This window comes from Nilaparvata lugens, chromosome 2 (genome assembly GCF_014356525.2).
Source record: "Nilaparvata lugens isolate BPH chromosome 2, ASM1435652v1, whole genome shotgun sequence".
NCBI classification, from domain to species: domain Eukaryota; kingdom Metazoa; phylum Arthropoda; class Insecta; order Hemiptera; family Delphacidae; genus Nilaparvata; species Nilaparvata lugens.
In genome coordinates, this window is record NC_052505.1 from 14,006,205 (window position 1) to 14,026,808 (window position 20,604).

The following is a 20,604-nucleotide window of genomic DNA, read 5'->3' on the forward strand; positions in this document are numbered from 1 at the left end:
TGTATAAGTCAATTCTTTCCTTTATTATATTATAGAAGAATATCGGGGCACCGAGCTTCGCTCGTTATTTTTATTCATTGATAAACAGAATAGTCCAGTCAATATCGACATAAAAAGGGGGTGTGCTTGCAATTTTTTGTGTATTGGAATATGAGCTTTAGTACACTCAACAATAAATTTTCCACCTTTCGACCGAATTTGACTTATGATGCATGATTTTGGACCGCCTTGACGAGCCGAGAAGAATGAAGTGTAGTACAATGGAATCTGAGCATCGTGTCAGAAGTTATAAGTGTTTGAAATTTTGATCCTAGAGGTGTCCTTAAGCGCGCCTCTCCACTAGGAAATACTGAAATGAAGTGCATCTAACGGGTGATTCTCATAGAACATAATCTTATAAACTTATGTCATTGTGCGAAATATCAATGTGAAGACTATGTAGTTGGTGATGATGGTTGAAGCTGAAAATGAGGTGTTTTTCACAATACAAGGAGCATTGTTGTCAGGTGTACCTGGAAATCTATATGAGATAGAGCGCTCTACCTGATCTCAGATTGTAGAGCACAAAAATACGCCCAGAGTAATCTTGAATCATACATCTAAATGATAACAATCGGAAGATATTGTTGATCAAAAACTAAAATTCATCAAAATTGATTTTTTCTTCAAATTTCACTCATTTTTTTAAAAATCATAACTCAGTACTTAATGAAGATAGAGAGTTCCGAATGATCTAATTTTATTCAGAATTTCATAATCTAGAAAAAAGGCGAGAGCAAATTTTTCTGTCCGATTACGAGATTTGGCAGAAATAGCTGAGAACTGGAAAATGAGCCCAAAAAAGAGGTTTTTGGGCCACTCTGTATCTAGCACAAGGAAATTTTGCATGAAGAAATTGGTTCTCGACTTCTCTTATGTACCCATTACCCAAATAATATATTAAAAAATCAGAACTACAATATAAATTGCATGCACCAATGTATATAGTGACTGGACTAGAACACAATTCTCTAAAATGATCGTGTTTATATTTCACAGCTGGCTATATTTTATGTCATCTTATGAATTTCGGGGATGCGATATTTTGATTTTTCACTTACTCACTCGCTCACTCACTTTTTTACTATCCACAGCTGTTTCAGCCAAGGATGAATTATCCTTTTAATGTCCTTCAGCGAGTTTTCCCAGGGATGAGACCTAGTGCAATCGAGTTTTGATATCATAAACCTACTGTATTCCAAATTTCGTGAAAATCGTTAGAGCCGTTTTCGAGATCCGTTGAACATAAATAACCATATAACCAGATATAAAAATATAAACAGATATACAGAAATTGCTCGCTTAATGTATTAAGCATTAGAATTAGTAATTAATGTATTAGTATTATCCTAATACTACTGAAGGTGTAGGTAGGTTTTAATTGGTAGAATTTCTCGTAAATTTGAATATATTCGATTCATATGTGTCTGTAGTGTGATCTAGTCTATTGTATGAGCATAACATAACTTGCACTGTTTATTCAAAATTAGGGATTGAAACAGTTTAGGATAAACTCCTGCTCTTTCTTCTTAAAATGTATTTATTGTAAATAAATCTATATATATAAAAGCGAAATGGCACTCACTCACTGACTGACTGACTGACTGACTGACTCACTCACTCACTCACTCGCAGAACTAAAAATTTACCGGACCAAAAACGTTCAAATTTGGTAGGTATGTTCAGTTGGCCCTTTAGAGGCGCACTAAGAAATCTTTTGGCAATATTTTAACTCTAAGGGTGGTTTTTAGGGTTTAAAGTTCGTCTTTTAGCATGTATATTCTTCTTATTCTCTTAATTATAATTGGAAATTGTCCATATCATATGTTAGAACTATATAGTTCATACTATATGTATGAACTATTGTCCATATCATAGACTATAGAACTATAATCTAGAGAGAGAACCTCTTCGAAACAGTTGTTAACTGGTAACTAAATTAATAATTTTGTCAGGTTGGCATTAAGTTGAGTTGACTTTGTTAGGTTGGCACCAAGTTGAAGATTGAAATGCATTTATCGCGGAAAAATTGATTGGGCACTGCTACTTCAATCTTGGGAATATTATATTACTATCCGTCAGGCTCGCTTCGCTCGCCATATCCATTTAGCCAGCCGTTTAGTCTGGACTCCCGACTGGATTGTCCTAACATATGATAAAAATGCTCAAATGAAAAATGCAGGCGCGCGAAGCGAGCCTGCTGATCTCATTCTTGGACGATCCAGTCGGTGGTCCAGGGGGCAGAACCCCCTGGCTAGACGGATATGGCGAGCGAAGCAAGCCTGACGGCTAGTAAATTATATTTTTATTATAATTTGATTTCGTGTTACAGATGAAGGGGATGGGTTCGGAAATGATTGCGGTCAAAATATTCATCAGAAAAATTTCTTTAAAGACGATTATGATCATAAATGATATTTTCACCAGTTTCAAACTAATTAAAATCATAATACCTACTTTTCAAAAGTAACCGTAATTTATTGTTGATTGATTGATTGATTGATTGATTGAGTACTTTATTTATGTAGATTACAATATATACTGGCTTATACACTTATATACAATAGCTTACAATACAGCAAAATTATAGATGAATTTACATAATATAGACTAAGAAAATAATTATTGAACTGTATATGATATGAAAAAGCTGATGTGGCATTACTGTATAGTAGGCATACGCATTGAAACAGAAAAATTATTGGTTACTGTGCCAAGTCAATCGTAAGTTGACTGAGTTGATTTTCAACATAAAAAGTGAACATAAAATATGATTTATGGCTGCTATAATATTTCCTCTACACACTTATTTTGTACTCCTCCTCCTCCTTCTTCTCCTCCTCCTCCTTCTCCTCCTCCTCCTCCTCCTCCTTATCCTCCTCCTCTTCTTCTACTTCTTTCAATAATGAGCTGCAGTAGTCCGAAAATGTACGTCACTACGTACTTATTTTAGATTGACGTTAGAACGGAATTTAGTGTTCAATTTTATTTTATTAGCTGGTGGCTAATAAATTTTTGATTTACTGCTTTGCAACTCCAAGTATACTTTGGTTACTTTTCCCCGTTCCGCTTATTAGTTTGCTTTGTGCCAACTCTATCATAAATGATCATTACATATTATTATGTCATAGCCTAATTTGCTATTATCTCATGCGTATCCTCTATAAGTTTTCATTCAATATTTGTTGACTATCCTGTTCTGTCTTGAAATGGAATATATCTATCCTATGTGTAATGACACACGTGTCTTGGGTTTCCCTATAGATTGTATACTATTAGTATAGTAAGATTCAATATTTTAACTGGAAGCATTGGTTCTTGAATGTATCATCTCAGTCCATTCGTGTCAGGTGATTCTCTCTACCAATATTTAAATAATAATAACTCAAGTAGAACATAATTTTAGTGGATTGAAGCAATATTATCATCTAGAACTATTTGTTCAATTTCAACCGAGAAGGTTGAAGCTTTTTATGCATGGAACCAAGTACACTGTAATGACATATTTTTTAATGAAGAATCGACTTAATATTCAGCCCCCTTTACAAGAAAATTTCGTAAGTATTTTTAAAACTGCTGACCTTTTTTGATCTCCTAAGATTTGATTCTGAGCCTGCTTTTTGTGAGATTTTGAGCTTAAGGTTAGCGAAGATCTACAGTACCTAAAGAGTCACGACCCTTCCAGCGGAAGATGAAATTTTTTGTCACTAATCTGATGTAGGAAATTGGATAGCCAACAATTGAGTTGTGATAGGCTACTCAACTGAAAATTTAGCCAGGTGAAATTGTTATTATGTTTGTTTTATTCAATGACATGCAGACAATTATTTATGTAAATAATGTTTTTTGCCAGGTGAAATTGTCATTATTTTTGTTTTATACAATGACATGCAGTCAATTATTTATGTAAATAATGTTTTTAGCCAAGTGAAATTGTCATTATTTTTGTATTATACAATGACATGCAGTCAATTATTTATGTAAATAATGTTTATGCATAATGTCATGGAAACAATAATTATGTTTGTGTTGTGTTCTCTGACAACCTTGATATAGAGTTTTTATTATAATACAGTTTTGTTTTTATTATTAGTTTAGTTTGAACGTTTGAAGTGTGCAATTTTGCAGTTGAGTATTTCAACAGTTCGTCAAGAAATATCCAAAATACTTACTCAATCAAATGTTGATTGATTGTTGATGAATTGTCGATGAATTTTGATTCATCTCTCTGTGGCCTACATATGATTTGAAAAAATTGATAAACATTTCAATATTACTAGATTCAGTGTATGCTCCTATCTAGCTATCTTAATTGTAATAATAATCTCACTCATATTCACGTTCATTGATTTATTCAATTATATACTAGTAGTACTGTGAACAGTAGACCTCGCGCTCAGAAAGTTACATTGACCTGTAGTTATGTTTTCTCAAAAAATAATAAATAATTTATAAATTTAAAATGTCTAGAAAAATCCTAAATAAACATAGAGCTTTCTGTCCTAACCTAACGTACCGTGTCGTGTCGTCCTGGAATGTGAGTGTGAGCGCTGTTATCAGGTCTGGCTGCCGTCGATAAGCAAATCCAATCAACCCATCAGTGAACATTCTGTGTTGTCGTGTTGGCGAAAAATCGGTGTGTTGAAACTAACGAAATAAACTACCATAATGCTGATTCCCTACAAACTTCATTTCTCACTTATCATGATTTTAGAAATCAATTTCTTTTCAATAATATTTGTTGCAATTTTAATCATGAGATTAAAAAAGAAAAATGTAAAAAAAATGTTTTCCATCAATAGCCTAACTCCAAACTATAATAATGGCCTCAGCTTATGGAAAGACAAAGTTAGTAGACAACTGTCTACTAACGTTGATGGAAAGATACATTTTCAAGATTCTCGATGTTTTTGAAAGGTTAGTATTTTAGTCCACTAGACAGCTGATTTATGATGAATAATAATTATTCTATAGTCTGATTTTCACGGTTATATTGGTGTTCGAAGGAAACTCCTTTTCCTTTTGTATTATCCTTAAAATGCAAAATTTTGAAAACCTTATGTATACGTCGACGCGAAATTCAAAAAGGAACATGCCTGTCATATTTCATGAAAATCTATTGCTGCGTTTCGCTGTAAATGCGCAACATATAAACATTTAAACATTTTAAACATAAAGAGAAATGCCAAACCGTCGACTTGAATCTTAGACAACATATAAACATTTTAAACATAAAGAGAAATGCCAAACCGTCGACTTGAATCTTCAACAATTGATTGAAATGATTGGAAGAGGACCAACAGGCACACTTTAGTTTGATTGGAGATGACAAAAATAATCTAGAAAAAATATAGTTTTCTTACTCTATGGTTTCATTCACTACCTTTGCTTCTATCACAATCATTGATTTTGTTTATAAGTAATACTGCCAATCTATGTGTAGTCTAATATGATCTGTTTCGCGTATTCAGATGACATATTTGCATGAAGAGACGGAAAATTCAGTCTAGTCGGTAGGTAGGTGTCATAACTGTTGTGAGATTCACTTGAAACTGACAGCATTCTTTTTAAATGAAATCATTGTTTCCAATTCCATCAATGCTGACAGGTTGTAGTGAATCTCAGTTTAGGTACGACCTTCTCACAGAGTCTTCCGCTTCCTCTCCTCTTTCATCTCTGTCAGCCCACGTCAATCTCTTGTCCCTCTCTCCCCCACTCTCTCTCTCACACACACTCACACTCACTCTCTCACACTCTCTTTCTCTCTCTCTCTCTCTCTCACTTCTTAGCCAGATGTCGTTAGTGTCATTATCACTCAAAATATTGTTTTTAAACTCCATAATTATTATTGTATTTCATGAAAAAGCAACCTATATTATATAGCTTGGATGTAGACTTTTTGAGAATGATTCAATTTAGTGTAGTATTACACTGTCATATTTGATTAATTTGATGAGAATTGAAAAATTAGATTATACCTTTTTTCAACTTTTTTTCTATTTCCCACATGCTTCGAAGTATAATGTCATTTCCAAGTGACCTACTATTGATCTCACTATCCATGACGAACTGCAAGTTAATAATTTGTTTTGAACTATTTTCGACGACACTACAGTCTAATTTTTGAATATAAGTTATTAAAAATTAGTACTCACGTATATGGAGTGTTTCAATTAGACTGTAGTGTCGTCGAAAATAGTTCAAAACGGCTGACCTACTATACTTGAAAATGACAAGAAATAAAAAAAATTGAGAAAGTTTACTTCGATTTTTTAATTTTCACATAAATACGAGTAGCCGTTACGAAGAAAGTGAATAATGAATGATCTATTATATATATATTTGATCGTTTGTAGACATCAAATTATTGCATAGTGTTTACTGTGTAATTGGGCCTGAATTATACTTATTTGTGCTCCAATTGCATATTACGGAATGTTGAATTGTAAAAATTTCAATAAATAGTAGAAAAAAATGAATAGTATTATGTTTCACTGTACGTGGCAATTCTTACTGACGACGTTCAATATCCAATAGCATAGAGAAAAGATAGTATAAGAAGATATTTCATGGTTCATGTTCCAAATTTTACTGGTAACTCAAGCTGATATTCGAAGCGGGTAGTTCTTTTTCGCCACACTGCACAGAAAGCTGTTGTTTTCCAGTCCCTAGGTAGATCTGAAAGACCTTGTTTGCAGACGACGTCAGAAAAGGGTTTCTTTTCCGGTCTAGGCCAGAAAGTTGTCTCTTTCCAGCCGCTCATGGAAGTAGTTAATAAGTCATCCGCTAGATCGGGCGAGTGTCCACTTTCATCATCAGCTGAAGTCGCCATGATTTCAGTTCCAGTTTCGAATCAAACTAATTCGCTTTGCAACCAGTTTTATTCAATTATTTATTGTTGATTAGTGCATTCAGAATTTTCAAAAATGCTTGAAGATGACTGTGGTATTCCAAGTGAAATTTTAAAAGAATCTGAAATCCTGACTGCAAATCTTCTACCACTGAAATCAAGAGATAGGTACGATAGCTTAGCGAGTATTCTTTATTTTGTATTCTTTATTCATTTTGTCAGCAATACCTGTAGTGTGGCGAAAAATATCGTTCGCACCACGGGCAAAAATGTTTTTTCCAGCTCTCAATCTTTTCTAGTCCTCGGCCTACGGCCTCGGACTTGAAAACCGATTTCGAGCTGGAAAAATCTCATTTTCTGCTCTAGGTGCGAAATATACTATTCCGTGAAGCCTTGTGACGCTGGTAGTCTCTCATACTGTGCCGTTCTTACACTCTCGCCCGTCCTACACAGTAATAATAGACAGTACATTATTCGAAATGCTTTGATAATTTCAGATAATGAACAGGGGTTCCCAAGCCCATGGACGCACTTTCCACCCTCCCTCCCAACTATTTAAAAAAATTAGGCTTCTGCCCCCCCCCCTTCACAAAAACAAATAGAATATTCTGACTTTAAAATAATTTCTTGCGTTGTCTGCGCATGCGCATTACGATGCATTGTCATGTGTAGATCTGCTTGTATTATTACAGTTAAATCTACATGTTTAACATTTATGTTTTGCAGCCTTCCACATGTGTGAGTAGCCTGGACTATACTCGCCTGGAGGACGTGTATGTGATAGGCAGGTGGGACGCGGGACCAAAGTTCTGCGTTTGCCTCGCAGTAAAAGATGGATCTCTTCTCCTTCAGGTAGGAATTCCCATCTAAATCCCATTTAGACTTTAACCTCAGTTCAACAAAGTCGATATAGAGAGGTTTAACAAGAATGAACAGCTAATATTACATTAGATCTACTGATATCAGCTATCCTCTATAGAAAGCAGTGCAAGGCAGAGAATTGGCAACACTGTTCTCCTATCTATCTCAACTTCCATTAGGCCTGTAGCGTGGATCTTAGCCTACCATATTTTATCTATTGAACTTAGCTATTGAAAATGGTTTCTGATTTAACTTAGGTACAGCTGATAGATTTTTTAGTATTGCAAACGCTCGAAACTCCACAAAAATCCCACTTAGGCTGTACAGCCCATCCCTCTCCATTGAACTCAGCACGCAGTACTGGAGTGTAATTAATTATGCAGTGACTGTTCGAAGCCACAGTCGTAAGTCGTAGAACGCCTTTGGTGGCCAAAAGTAACGATTTCTGTAGACCGCCAACCACTCTTGGGGGGTGGGAGGGTGTGGAAACCCCCAACATCTCACCCTACCCCTCAGTAACACCTCTAAACCCCTCCCCCCACACTACACTCAAAGGGGGTAAACTTAAACTTTGGACAACATTAACTTTTCATCAACATTTTTGGAGAGAAATAGTACAGGCTCAGCATAGTTTTTCCTTCAATGTCATAATTATATCATGACTAGCCGTCAGGCTCGCTTCGCTCGCCATAACCATCTGTCCACCCCGACTGGATCGTCCAAAAATGAGATTCGCTTTTTTATCACTTTTTATCAATATTTTTGGAGAGAAATAGTACAGGTTCAACCTAGTTTTTCCTTCAATGTTATAATTATATTATGACTAGCCGTCTGCTCGCTTCGCTCGCCTGCATTTTTCATTCGAGCATGCTTCATTCCATCAGAAAGTCAAAGTACTGAGAAAACGCAGAACAGAAAAGCTGAGAAGAACGCTGATTTTGGGCGTATCTTTGATGAAATATTAAAGTCACCTCATCACAAAATTTTTAGACCCTAGCTAAACCTCGTCTGTACAAAATTTGAATATTTTCTGTCTATTACTTGATGAAAGAACTGAGAAAACGAAAAACCGCTAATTTTGGGCGTATCTTTGACGTTATTGCAAATTCCTTCTATCACAACATTATTACACCCTAGCTGAGCTTCTTTACTAAATTTGAACAATTTCTGATCATTTGCTCTCGATAAATCTGAGAAAAAGCAAAAAACGCTGGAAAAACGCAGATTTTGCGCGTATCTTTGGAAATGTTTCCAAATCCGTTCTTAGTGCGCCTCTAAAGGGCCAACTGAACATACCTACCAAATTTGAACGTTTTTGGTCCGGTAGATTTTTAGTTCTGCGAGAGCAAATTTTTCTGTCCGTTTACGAGATTTGGCAGAAATAGCTGAAAACTAGAAAATGAGCCGAAAATACGAGGTTTTTGGGCCACTCTGTATCTAGCTCAAGGGAATTTTGCATGAAGAAATTGGTTCTGGACTTCTCTTATATACCCAAATAATATATTAAAAAATCAGAACTACAATATAAATCGCAAGCACACCCCCTTTTTTATGTCTATATTGACTGGACTATTATGAATTTCGGGGATGCGATATTTTGATTTTCCACAGTATCACTCGCTCACTTTTTACCATCCACAGACGACGAAAGTCTCAGCTGTTTCAGCCAAGGATGAATAATTATCCTTTTAATGTCGTTCAGCGAGTTTTCCCAAGGATGAGACCTAGTGCAATCGAATTTTTATATCATAAGTCTACTATGTTCCAAATTTCGTGAAAATCGTTAGAGCCGTTTTCGAGATCCGTTGAACATAATTAAATAACCATAAATATGAATAAATATAAAAAAATAAATATAAATAACCAAATAAAAAAATATTTACAGATATTGCTCGCTTAATATAATAGGATAATTATTAAACGAAAATCCGAATTTCCACCTATAGTGAGGTCCACATTATAATGACAGTATTTGATCAACTTTGGTTTTGCTATCCTTGTCTATCATTCGACAAAGCCAGTGTTACCATCCTTTTCTAGGTCCACAACTATGACAATTATGTTTTTGACAGTGTAGAAATATAATTTATTAATGCAGAGAATCGGCATCGCTATTCTTCCATCTTAATCCACTGCCATTATAACGTGGACCACACTATAGCTGTTTACCCTGTTGTCAATATTTGCAGTAGCAGAGGTCTTCGGAGTGATTTGCAGCATTTAATTATTGCTATTCTTCTATCTTAATCCACTGCCATTTATAACGTGGACCACACTATAGCTGTTTACCCTGTTGTCAATATTTGCAGTAGCAGAGGTCTTCGGGGTGATTTGCAGCATTTAATTGTGATTTTCGTTTAATAATAATGAATTTTCATAATTGAGAAAAATATTCAGGTAGCTCAGTATATATTTCTTCATAGTCTTCAAACAATTTGGTATCGGTGCGTTGTTGAGAAAGGATGGAGTTATCCCGCTTTGTCTAAAGACAGTAAAGCTCAGCAAACCAGAGTTAATCAGGTGCTGATTTCCAAACGTGAATCTTATCTTCAGTATATCTCTATCTTCATAGAGCTGTGTAACCGATATTAAAACGTAAATATCACTAAAGAACTGCTTACATACTGTAGCAATATCCATCATTCCTCTAAGTCTGCAGTCTCTTAGGACTCCTAAGTCGCTTAACGCCGTGCAAAGGCTAAAAATGAACTTTCTACTGGTGATATTTTTACTCGTGAGATCAGCTGGATGATCCCTCACACATGGACTCGTTCACTCTCGTCCATGTCGGTATCGACAGACGACAACATTTCAGCTGTTTTTCCAAGGAAGTATCTATCCTTTTAAACGTCTTTCAGCGAGTTATCCAAGGTTGAGACCTAGTGCAATCGAATCTTCATATCATAAACCTACTTTGTTCCAGATTTCGTGAGAATCGTAAGAGCAGTTTTCGAGATCCGTTGAATATAAATATATCCCATATAACCACATAATCATATAAATATATGATATATATATATATATATATATATATATAAATTGCTCGCTTAATATAATAGGATATATCTGTAACATTTCTGCTAGAACAGTTTAGATTTGTTTAGATAGATATTAAATATCGGGGCACTGAGCTTCGCTCGTTATTTTTATTTATTGATAAACAGAACACGAATCGTTCTGATACAGCTGCAGCGCGAATATGATAAGTATGTATGTATATTCTTTGCTACAATCGTTCTGATAGGATAGTAATTTTGATAATAATAATCTGTGCTATGGCATTGGAGATCTAATTTTCCATGAAGTTAGTGTTTTGAAGGCAGGAAGTAGGCAGATGTGTTTGCACATATACATATATATCCTGTGTATTATCATAGGAAGGCGGAGTCAGCTGATTATTTCGAGACAATGTGTAGTTTTGTGGCTGTTAATCGATTCGAGGCGTGTCCGTATCAAACTACTTAATTGCAAGGCCACATTTGCCTAAAATTGCACACTGCACTGTCAAGTTTTTCGCTAAATTGAGGAAATGTTTCCGAGGTTTGAGGAAATTTTCAGCGGAAAAAAATTGGTTCGAAAAAGTGCTGCTACTTGAAAAACTGGAGTGTAGTGAGATCCACGTTTTAATTTAATGGCAGTATTTGGTTAACATTGGTGTTGCTATCCTTGTCTATCATTCGACAAAGCAGATAGCGCTATCCTTTTCTGGCTACGCAACGTTGCCGGATTGTTTTTTAACAATGTAGACTTATAATTAATTAACAACATATTGAATCTCGATCATGAAAATCTAATTTTGAATAATTAAAAAATATATTTTCTCGGCAAATAAAAATGGTCTATCATTTTTAACAAGAATAACATGTGAATCTTGAAGGAATACCACTACAATTTGCTCTTAATCAATTTTAAATTTCAGAACCAGGTTTCCTGGCAACAGTTGCAACATCTTGCCATGAGACCTGTTTCTGTTATTTGAAATTGATTTTAAACAAATATAGTGGTACTAGCCGTCAGGCTCGCTTCGCTCGCCATATCCGTCTAGCCAGGGGGCTCCGCCCCCTGGACCTCCGACTGGATCGTCCAGGAATGAGATCAGCAGGCTCGCTTCGCTCGCCTGCATTATTCATTTTTTCAGTCGTACAATTATTTTTACAGTTATATGAGGAGGCACAACAGGCTTATGCCCAAAACTGTCCCTTTTCAAAGTTATACTACAGTACAAATCAAAATCTAGGTTAAGCTACTATCACTCATCAAAATAACAATTTAATTATACTTCAAAAAACAAACACATCATCAATTACAAATAGATATAAACTATGAATTCGATTTAATATGATTTATTGTGTAGTTGAGAAGTTGATATTGTGGTAATTATTCATATTGAATGAAAAAGACTAAGAAATTGTCAAAAACCACAGATTTATTGATACTTAGATAGACCGGTTTCGGTTATTACACCATTGTCAAACAGATCTCTGATTATCAGAGATTGACAATGGTGTAATAACCGTAACCGGTCTTTTTAAGTATCAATAAATCTGTGGTTTTTGACAATTTCTTAGTCTTTTTCATTCAATAATATGATTTACTATTTTTGCTACAATATTTGTTCATATACTATGTACTATTCTACACTAACATCATCTAGTTACTATTTTGGACTTTCTGAAGTAAACATGTTTTCTAAAAAAAGAGAAATAAACAAAAATAAGTTTCTCTAGCTGAATTTTTCTTCTCGTGAGATCAGCTGGATGATCCCACACACATGCACTCGTTCACTCTCTTCCATTACGGTATCGACAGACGACAAAATTTCCAGCTGTTTTTCCAAGGACGTATTTATTCTTTTAATGTCCTTCAGCGAGTTATCCAAAGGTTGAGACATAGTGCAATCGAATCTTCATATCATTAACCTACTTTGTTCCAAATTTTGTGAGAATCGTTAGAGCCGTTTTCGAGATCCGTTGAACATAAATATATACCCATATAACCAGATAACCACATAACCATATAAATATATACAGAAATTGCTCGCTTAATATAATAGGATATAATTATCTGTAAAATTTCTGCTAGAACAGTTCAGATTTGTTCAGATAGATATTAAATATCGGGGCACCGAGCTTCGCTCGTTATTTTTATTTATTGATAAACAGAACACGAATATGATGTGTATGTATGTATATTCTTTGCTACAATCGTTCTGATAGGATAGTAATTTTGATAATAATAATCTGAGGTATGGCATTGGATATCTAATTTTCCATGAAGTTAGTGTTTTGAAGGCAGGAAGTAGGCAGATGTGTTTGCACATATTATACATATATATCCTGTGTATTATCATAGGAAAGGCGGAGTCAGCTGATTATTTCGAGACAATGTGTAGTTTTGTGGCTGTTAATCGATTCGAGGCGTGTCCGTATCAAACTACTTAATTGCAAGGCCACATTTGCCTCAAATTGCACACTGTACTGTCAAGTTTTTCGCTAAATTGAGGAAATGTATCCGAGGTTTGAGGAAATTTTCAGCGGAAACAAATTGGTTCGAAAAAATGCTGCTACTTGAAAAACTGGAGTGTAGTGAGGTCCACGTTATAATGGCAGTATTTGGTTAACATTGGTGTTGATATCCTTGTCTATCATTCGACAAAGCAGATAGCGCTATCCTTTTCTGGCTACGCAACGTTGCCGGATTGTTTTTTTAACAATGTAGACTTATAATTAATTAACAACATATTGAATCTCGATCATGAAAATCTAATTTTGAATAATATATTATTAAAAAATATATTTTCTCGGCAAATAAAAAATGGTCTATCATTTTCAACAAGAATGAACATGTGAATCTTGAAAGGATAGTGTCAATCAATTGGAAGAATAGGACATTGATGTTGTCAATACCACTATATTTGTGCAAAATCAATTTCAAATACTGTAACAGAACCAGGTTTCATGGTAACAGCTCCAACATGGTAACAGTGGTATTGCCAACATCAGTGTCTAAAGCTGCCTTTACACCAAAGTTATTAACAAAATGTTCATTTCTCCGTCCTTATATTCTATAAGGACTCGATTCTAGGATTCGAGGACGAACGATTCTATTAGATTGAATGTAACTTATATGTGTTTGTCAAGTTCCGTCCGTTCAATCTAATAGAATCTATAAGGACGGAAAAATAAACATTTTGTTAATCACTTTGGTGTAAACGCAGCTTCATTCTCTTAATTATGGAGATCTACCCCAACATCTCTTCCAATACAATCAAATTATTTTGTGTCTATGAATTAATAATAATTAAGTTTCTATGAAACCTTTCTATCTTCTTAGATAAGGAATAATGAAACGTTCCATATACCGTATATTATATACCGTACAAGTATCTTCAAGAGATGGAGACAGGCATCATGTGAATCTTGATGAGTTGATGACAAGTTTCTATGAAACCTTTCTTTCTTCCCAGAAACAAGTGAATCTTTAGAAAACATACAAAGCTATGCTAAGTGAGTCTTATCTTGTATGATTACCTCCGGGATGACTCTGTACGAGTGTACTAAATAAAGTTCAAGGAACACGAATGAATCGATGTGAAAGCCACGTAGCTCCTGACTCATCATTCTTCTAGTTAGACAACATAAAATTTCCAACTCAACCAATCCTTCGATTCAACCGCTATCAAATTTCCGGATATATGTGGGCTAAAATACTCCCAAAAATTAATAAAATACTGAACTCAGAAGTAGTTGAAGATTTTAAGCATGTCAGTTGAGGCCAGTCCATCAGATTTGTGAATTAGAGCATCTTTTTTTTAAGGCCAGATCATAAGTTCAGTTTAATTAAGTTCAATTTAATAAAGTTCAGTTTTTACGAGAGTTTTATTATCAATCTATCCAAATTTAAAATTGTTTGTTTTATTCTAATTTATATTTCCAGATTGATTTATGATTTGGTGTAGAAATTGGAATGGACCTATGTATAATATTTGGACAATTTGAAACTAAATTAAAAATCGAAGTTTTTGGCAATAGCCTGTTTTTATCTTTTCCGATCATTGTATTGTTTGTGCTAACCTAATAAATAAATAAATAAAGCCGCGTTTACACCAAAGTTATTAACAAAATGTTAATAACTTAATCCTTATAGATTCTATTAGATTGAACATAACTCATCATACACATGATGAACATATGTGTTTGTTAATTTCCGTTCAATAATCTAATAGAATCTATATAAATATTAAGTTATTAACATTTTGTTAATAACTTTGGTGTAAACCCAGCTTAAGAGGTTCAAACTGTTCTAAAATTTAAAATTCAATAAGCATTTGAACGTTACCGAATATGATAATGTTCATAATTATTATAATATTATAATATGATATCTGAATTAATCGTAATTTCGTTGAATAAACTTTTGCAATTAACTAATGTTAGTAAAACAATTGTATCACGAACAGTGTTCCGCATTTGTTACCATATTGAAAATGTATTACAGTCTGTAAATACTTGGATAGATAACTGTCGAGTAGACTTATAGATTGAATAATAGATATAGATATAGTGATAGTAATAGTGAAGGTTGTCACTAAGTACAAAAACGTGTCTCAAACGAGATATATAGACTTTGTTGCCTGTAGAAACAAACTATAAACTGTTTCACTATAAACTGTCAGGATTCCTCATAAACAATACCAATGTTCCTCATTCAACTGATACTGGCAGTGATGTTAACTATGACGTCATACAAACATGTTGATGATCTTGAGTATTTGTTTTGGTTTATTGTGGATGACCCTGTGTGAAAGTGATCCAATATCTAATCTTCTCAGCTCTTGACATTGGCAGATTGACATAGATTTCCTAAATTACTGTGCTTATGGATGGGTTTGAACTAGTTTTTTTTTGTCCTTTTTTCTTTGTTCCTTGGTTTTTGGTGGCTGAAAGTTTTGAGCTGCATTCTTTGTTTGTAGAAATGAATTAAGCGTTCTAAATAGGTCTATACTGTCTTGGTTCTAAAGTAGCCTTTACCTAGATATTTGTATTGATGACTCCATTTTACACTATTTTGAAGTAGAGAAAGTTTTTCTTTGTTCCTTGGTTTTTGGTGGCTGAAAGTTTTGAGCTGCATTCTTTGTTGGTAGAAATGAATTAAGTGTTCTAAATAGGTCTATACTGTATTTGTTCTAAAGTAGCCTTTACCTAGATATTTGTATCCATTTTACACTATTTTGAAGTAGAGAAAGGAAGGATAGAATAGAATGACTTTTTTATTAGTTTATGTTGACGTGGCGAAGTTTGGACAATATTGTCCACTCTACCACTTAACCACGTCGTTAGCAAACAATACAATACAAAATATGCAGAGATAACAAACAAATTGCAGCAAGAAATGACAATAAAATGTAATAAATATGAGAGATCAATATTGAATAATAAAAGTATTTTAAAAAATAAGTGTTTTTCGATAAACTCAATCACTTCACTGCTGAAAGAAAAAGCAAAAAAATTAATTAAAACAAAATAAAAGACAAGCTACTGAAGAGAATTAATACAGTAAGAATTGGAATCAAAGATGAAATTTGTTTATTTCATGAATAGTGGATATGGATATTAGGATAAATAACTAGAGAGAAGATGAGAAGGGAAGAAAAAGAAGGGAACATGAGAAACTATAGTGAGGTCCACATTATAATGGCAGTACGGTATTTGATTAATTTTGGTATTGCTATCCTTGTCTATCATTCGAGATAGGATAACGCTATCCTTTTCTAGCTCCGCAATGTTGATAGATAGTTTTTTAACAATGTAGAAATACTATTAACTAGTAGTTCTGCGAACAGTAGACCTCGCTCATGAATAGCCTACAACTTTCAAACTAATGAGAGGGCCATTAAGAAAGTACAGTATATTGTGAAGATTTATCCATGACATCTATTATTTTCTCCATTGAAAGTGCTAAATACATTGTTTCCAGGGACACCGGACTTATAAATGTCTCTCAAGGAGGTACCTTCATATCGTCCACATATTTACAATATTACAATTTTTTCAACAATTAATTATAAGAAATCGGTCAACTGACAGAAAAATGGAATATGCAGTAGGCAATTTAGACGATGAATCGTCTCACAGACGATAGTGAGACGGAAAATGATTCTTAATAAGATGGGTTTGTTGGTGACATTGACAGGAGGTTGCTAATAATGTTTTTCATGAAAAGTGGATTCAATGTTATGGCGGCTTGTTACTACATCAGATATAAAGTTACTGGTATCAACTACTTTCTATAGAAGGTAGTGGCAAGGCAAAGAATCGGCAACACTGTTTCCCTATCTTTCCTCACTGCCGTTAAAACGTGGACCTCACTATAGTAGGTGGGAATGAGTTAGAGAGAAATTGAACGTGAAACTGAGCCATCAGATTTAACCAATCATATTCAACTGTTGTAAAATGATGTCATATGATATGATGTCACGAGAACAAGTAGTGGAGAAATTGAAGGTAATTAAATGACTTCATTTAACAACGGTTAAATTTAATCGACGTACATATGTAACCGGGCCTTCATAGTTGACTCTCTCAAGTCAATTAACTGATCGCATAACAAGTGGAGAAATTGAAGTTAATTAAATGACTTCATTTTACAACGGTTAAATTTAACATACGTACATTGAGTAGCCGGGTCTTCATCGTCGACTTTCACAAGTCAATTAACTGATCGCATAATCGCTGATCACCTTTTACCATAATCGTCGATCAAAGATCAAACTCTGATTGACGTTTGTGCAACAAAAACTAGAATGTCAAGTTCTTTGAACCCGTTGAATTAGCATTAAAGTCTGACGTAGTAATTCAACGAAGGTTACAAATAATGAACTTTGTCATTGGATGAATTAGCAGGTATTTCCTGTACTTCCGAAAATTGGTCAGCTTGTTTTCACAAACACTCATTTTTCAATGAAACTGATGAGTTGCAAACCGACTTTTCTATTGTGGAATTTGACCTTTCTTGGCTTGCAATTGATTTATATTTACTAAGGTGTGAAGGCTATTCTAATTTGAGGTATCTGATAATATTATTAATTATTGACCGAGCGAAGTGAGGTCTAAGATTCAAGTCGACGGTTTAACATTTCTCTTAATGTTTAAATGTTTATATGTTGCGCATTAACGGCAAAACGCGGTAATAGATTTTCATGAAATTTGACAGGTATGTTCCTTTTTTATTTGCGCGTCGACGTATATACAACGTTTTTGGAAAGTTTTCATTTCAAGGTTGATATAAAAGGAAAAAGGAGCCTCCTTCATACGCCAATATTGGAGTAAAAATCAGACTATAGAATTATTCATTATAAATCAGCTGACAAGTGATTACACAGATGTGTAGAGAAGCCAGTCTATTGCTGTATTTCCATAAGGTCTATAGTTTCAATCGGGTACTTGTGGATGAGAATACTGCGTGAGGTCTACTGTTCACAGAACTACTAGTTTGTATCTTGACGTTTGTTACAACACTTTGTGGTTTTATGACAATAAAGGATAAAAGGATTATTGATTGATTGGTTTTTAATAAATCAATGAACAAGGCAGGGCAGGAGCTCTTCGTTTGGCTGGTTATCAGCTGATTCTTGAACGCCAACCCAATCAGCCAATCAGAGAGCTTTCTGCCCTGCCGACTCGTCTAAAAACGCTTCAAATTTCGGCCCTAACAAATTTTAATTGTTTTCTGGGGTAGCATAGCATATAGCCTACATAATTATTTTGAATACTCATGCTTTTGGTTAGAATCAATCTAAAATTTAGATTCTTGAGATAAGAAGTAAGTTATGATAACCATATTGCTTCAATTTCTCTAGAAAATAGAAACATTATTGAAACAGTTCAGTCATACAGTTTTTTGTTTTGTTTTTGCTCTCCAGTGTTTTTGTGATAATGGAATTGAAGAGTGTTCAACACTTAGGAGAGGATAATTATAGTTTACCTACCACTATTAATTCAGCCCTGTCATCACAAAAGAACCCTGTTAAACCCCAGTTTCATTTCAAAAAAATCAATTCTCGAAGAAAAAAAAATTCAAATGGAACCTTTCCTATTCTCACTTGAAATTTTTGCAAATAGTTGTGTTGTTTAACAACTGTATCACTTCATAAAATCTTAACTAAATCTCTCTTCATAAAATATTAATATAAGATTTTTCGTCTATTGAATAATTCATGTAGGTAGGTATATGGAATAGACTATGAAAGGTGCATCTATATTTTGTTTATCAAGTACTTGATTATTGATAAAATTCAGCATCCATAGATTATCATCCATCAACAGAATTGTATCATTTGTACTGCTGTTATTAGATTAAAAAATGTATTTCTTATTTTTAGAACTCGTGGATGGAGCTCAAGGCTTCTTTTTCCAGTCACTCCAAAAACTATTGTAATTTAATGATTATTTTATTTGTAAAAATATTTCTTGTATTTGGCAATAAATTCATTATTCATTCATTAATTGAAAAAAAAGGTGCAAGTTTAATCAACATATTATAATTTGAAAAATTGGGGTACCTTATTTTTTTTCGGAAAGCAATACTTTCCTTACCTATGGTAATAGGGCAAGGAAAGTAAAAATGAGTAAACTATTTTGAATTCAAGATAAAAATTCAAGAATACAAACATTGAAAATAATATTTCGACTGTTATGATGGGCTAACTGCTTTGTTTGTATTTTCTAGATTCACATCAATTTTAGTAAAGAACCTTGAGAAGAATTTGAGTTCAAATGATAACTGCAATCATGCGCATTAGAATTATTCATGTTTTTCTTTCCGAGCTAGTTACTATTTATTTTACAATTTCCAACTACAATTCTAGAATGATTAAGCCTACTAATATTCTGTTGAAGACATTTTCATGATTCATTACATTTCTAAGCAAATTAATAAATGTAATTATTCCAGACTTATTTGAGACCTCTTGTCCAACACTTGATAAACTGAAAATGAAAGTTGAACGAACATTCGGTCTCTTGAAAATATTATTGTTGAACTAGATTAAGACGAGAGGTAAATAAAGAAATTGAACTTATCAGATGAGGAAAGAACACACTGCAAACCAATAACCATTTCAATTTTTGTTATTTTTTAAAGCGATTAACAAGCTTTAAAATGTTTCAACTCTTTACAATTGGTTGCACTTCCTTGATGATAAAACTACCAAACAAACTAAACATTCTTGTAAAATCGCAGTGTTCAAATTCATACAAAAATGGGAATAATCAATGTGTTTCACTTAATAAAATTTGCATTGGTTAAATGTGTTTGTGTTATTTTCAATAAATGCTAAAAGTGTTGAATGATTACTATAGGAAGTGTATTTACAAAGCGAGGTTGACACAAATATTGAATAATTTCTTTGCGGAAAATAATATTATCTTCAACTTTATAAGATGCTTCAATAAGAGTTATGACAATGGTTTGAATCCTTAAAATCAATATTTCACATTATGTTAATTTTTATTATTATTTGCAAGTTTGGTCACTGTAATTATTTCCGTAGCCATAAACAATAATAATTTATGCTTATGATCAGTGAATTTTGAGAATATGAAGTCATGAATCTGCTACTACTTGTTGCAGATTGATTAATTGATATTTAGTTACATGTCACGTCTTTTATTATTTGAATCTATTGTATTTTTCAAAGTACATTGAAATAAAATCATTACTGTTTTGACAATAAATTAATAAAAACATAGAGGAAATTGAGTATGGCAGACAATTTGAGACTCCTTGGATAACAAAAAGAGCTAATTTTTTTGAAAGAGAAATAAAAGGAATGATAATACATGATTATAATCAAT

The 20,604-nt window shown here is 33.6% G+C and overlaps 1 protein-coding gene across 4 annotated transcripts in view; it reads left to right on the top strand.

Annotated features, from left to right (window-relative positions):
• LOC111056590 (C-Maf-inducing protein) overlaps nt 1-20,604 on the top strand; it is an 89,716-nt gene that overhangs the window by 38,030 nt on the left and 31,082 nt on the right. For all 4 annotated transcript variants that reach the window (XM_039420608.1, XM_039420607.1, XM_022343972.2 and 1 more), the window contains exon 3: nt 7,616-7,741. In XM_039420608.1, coding sequence (XP_039276542.1) covers nt 7,616-7,741 — 126 coding nt within the window. The remainder of the gene's footprint in view (nt 1-7,615; nt 7,742-20,604) is intronic.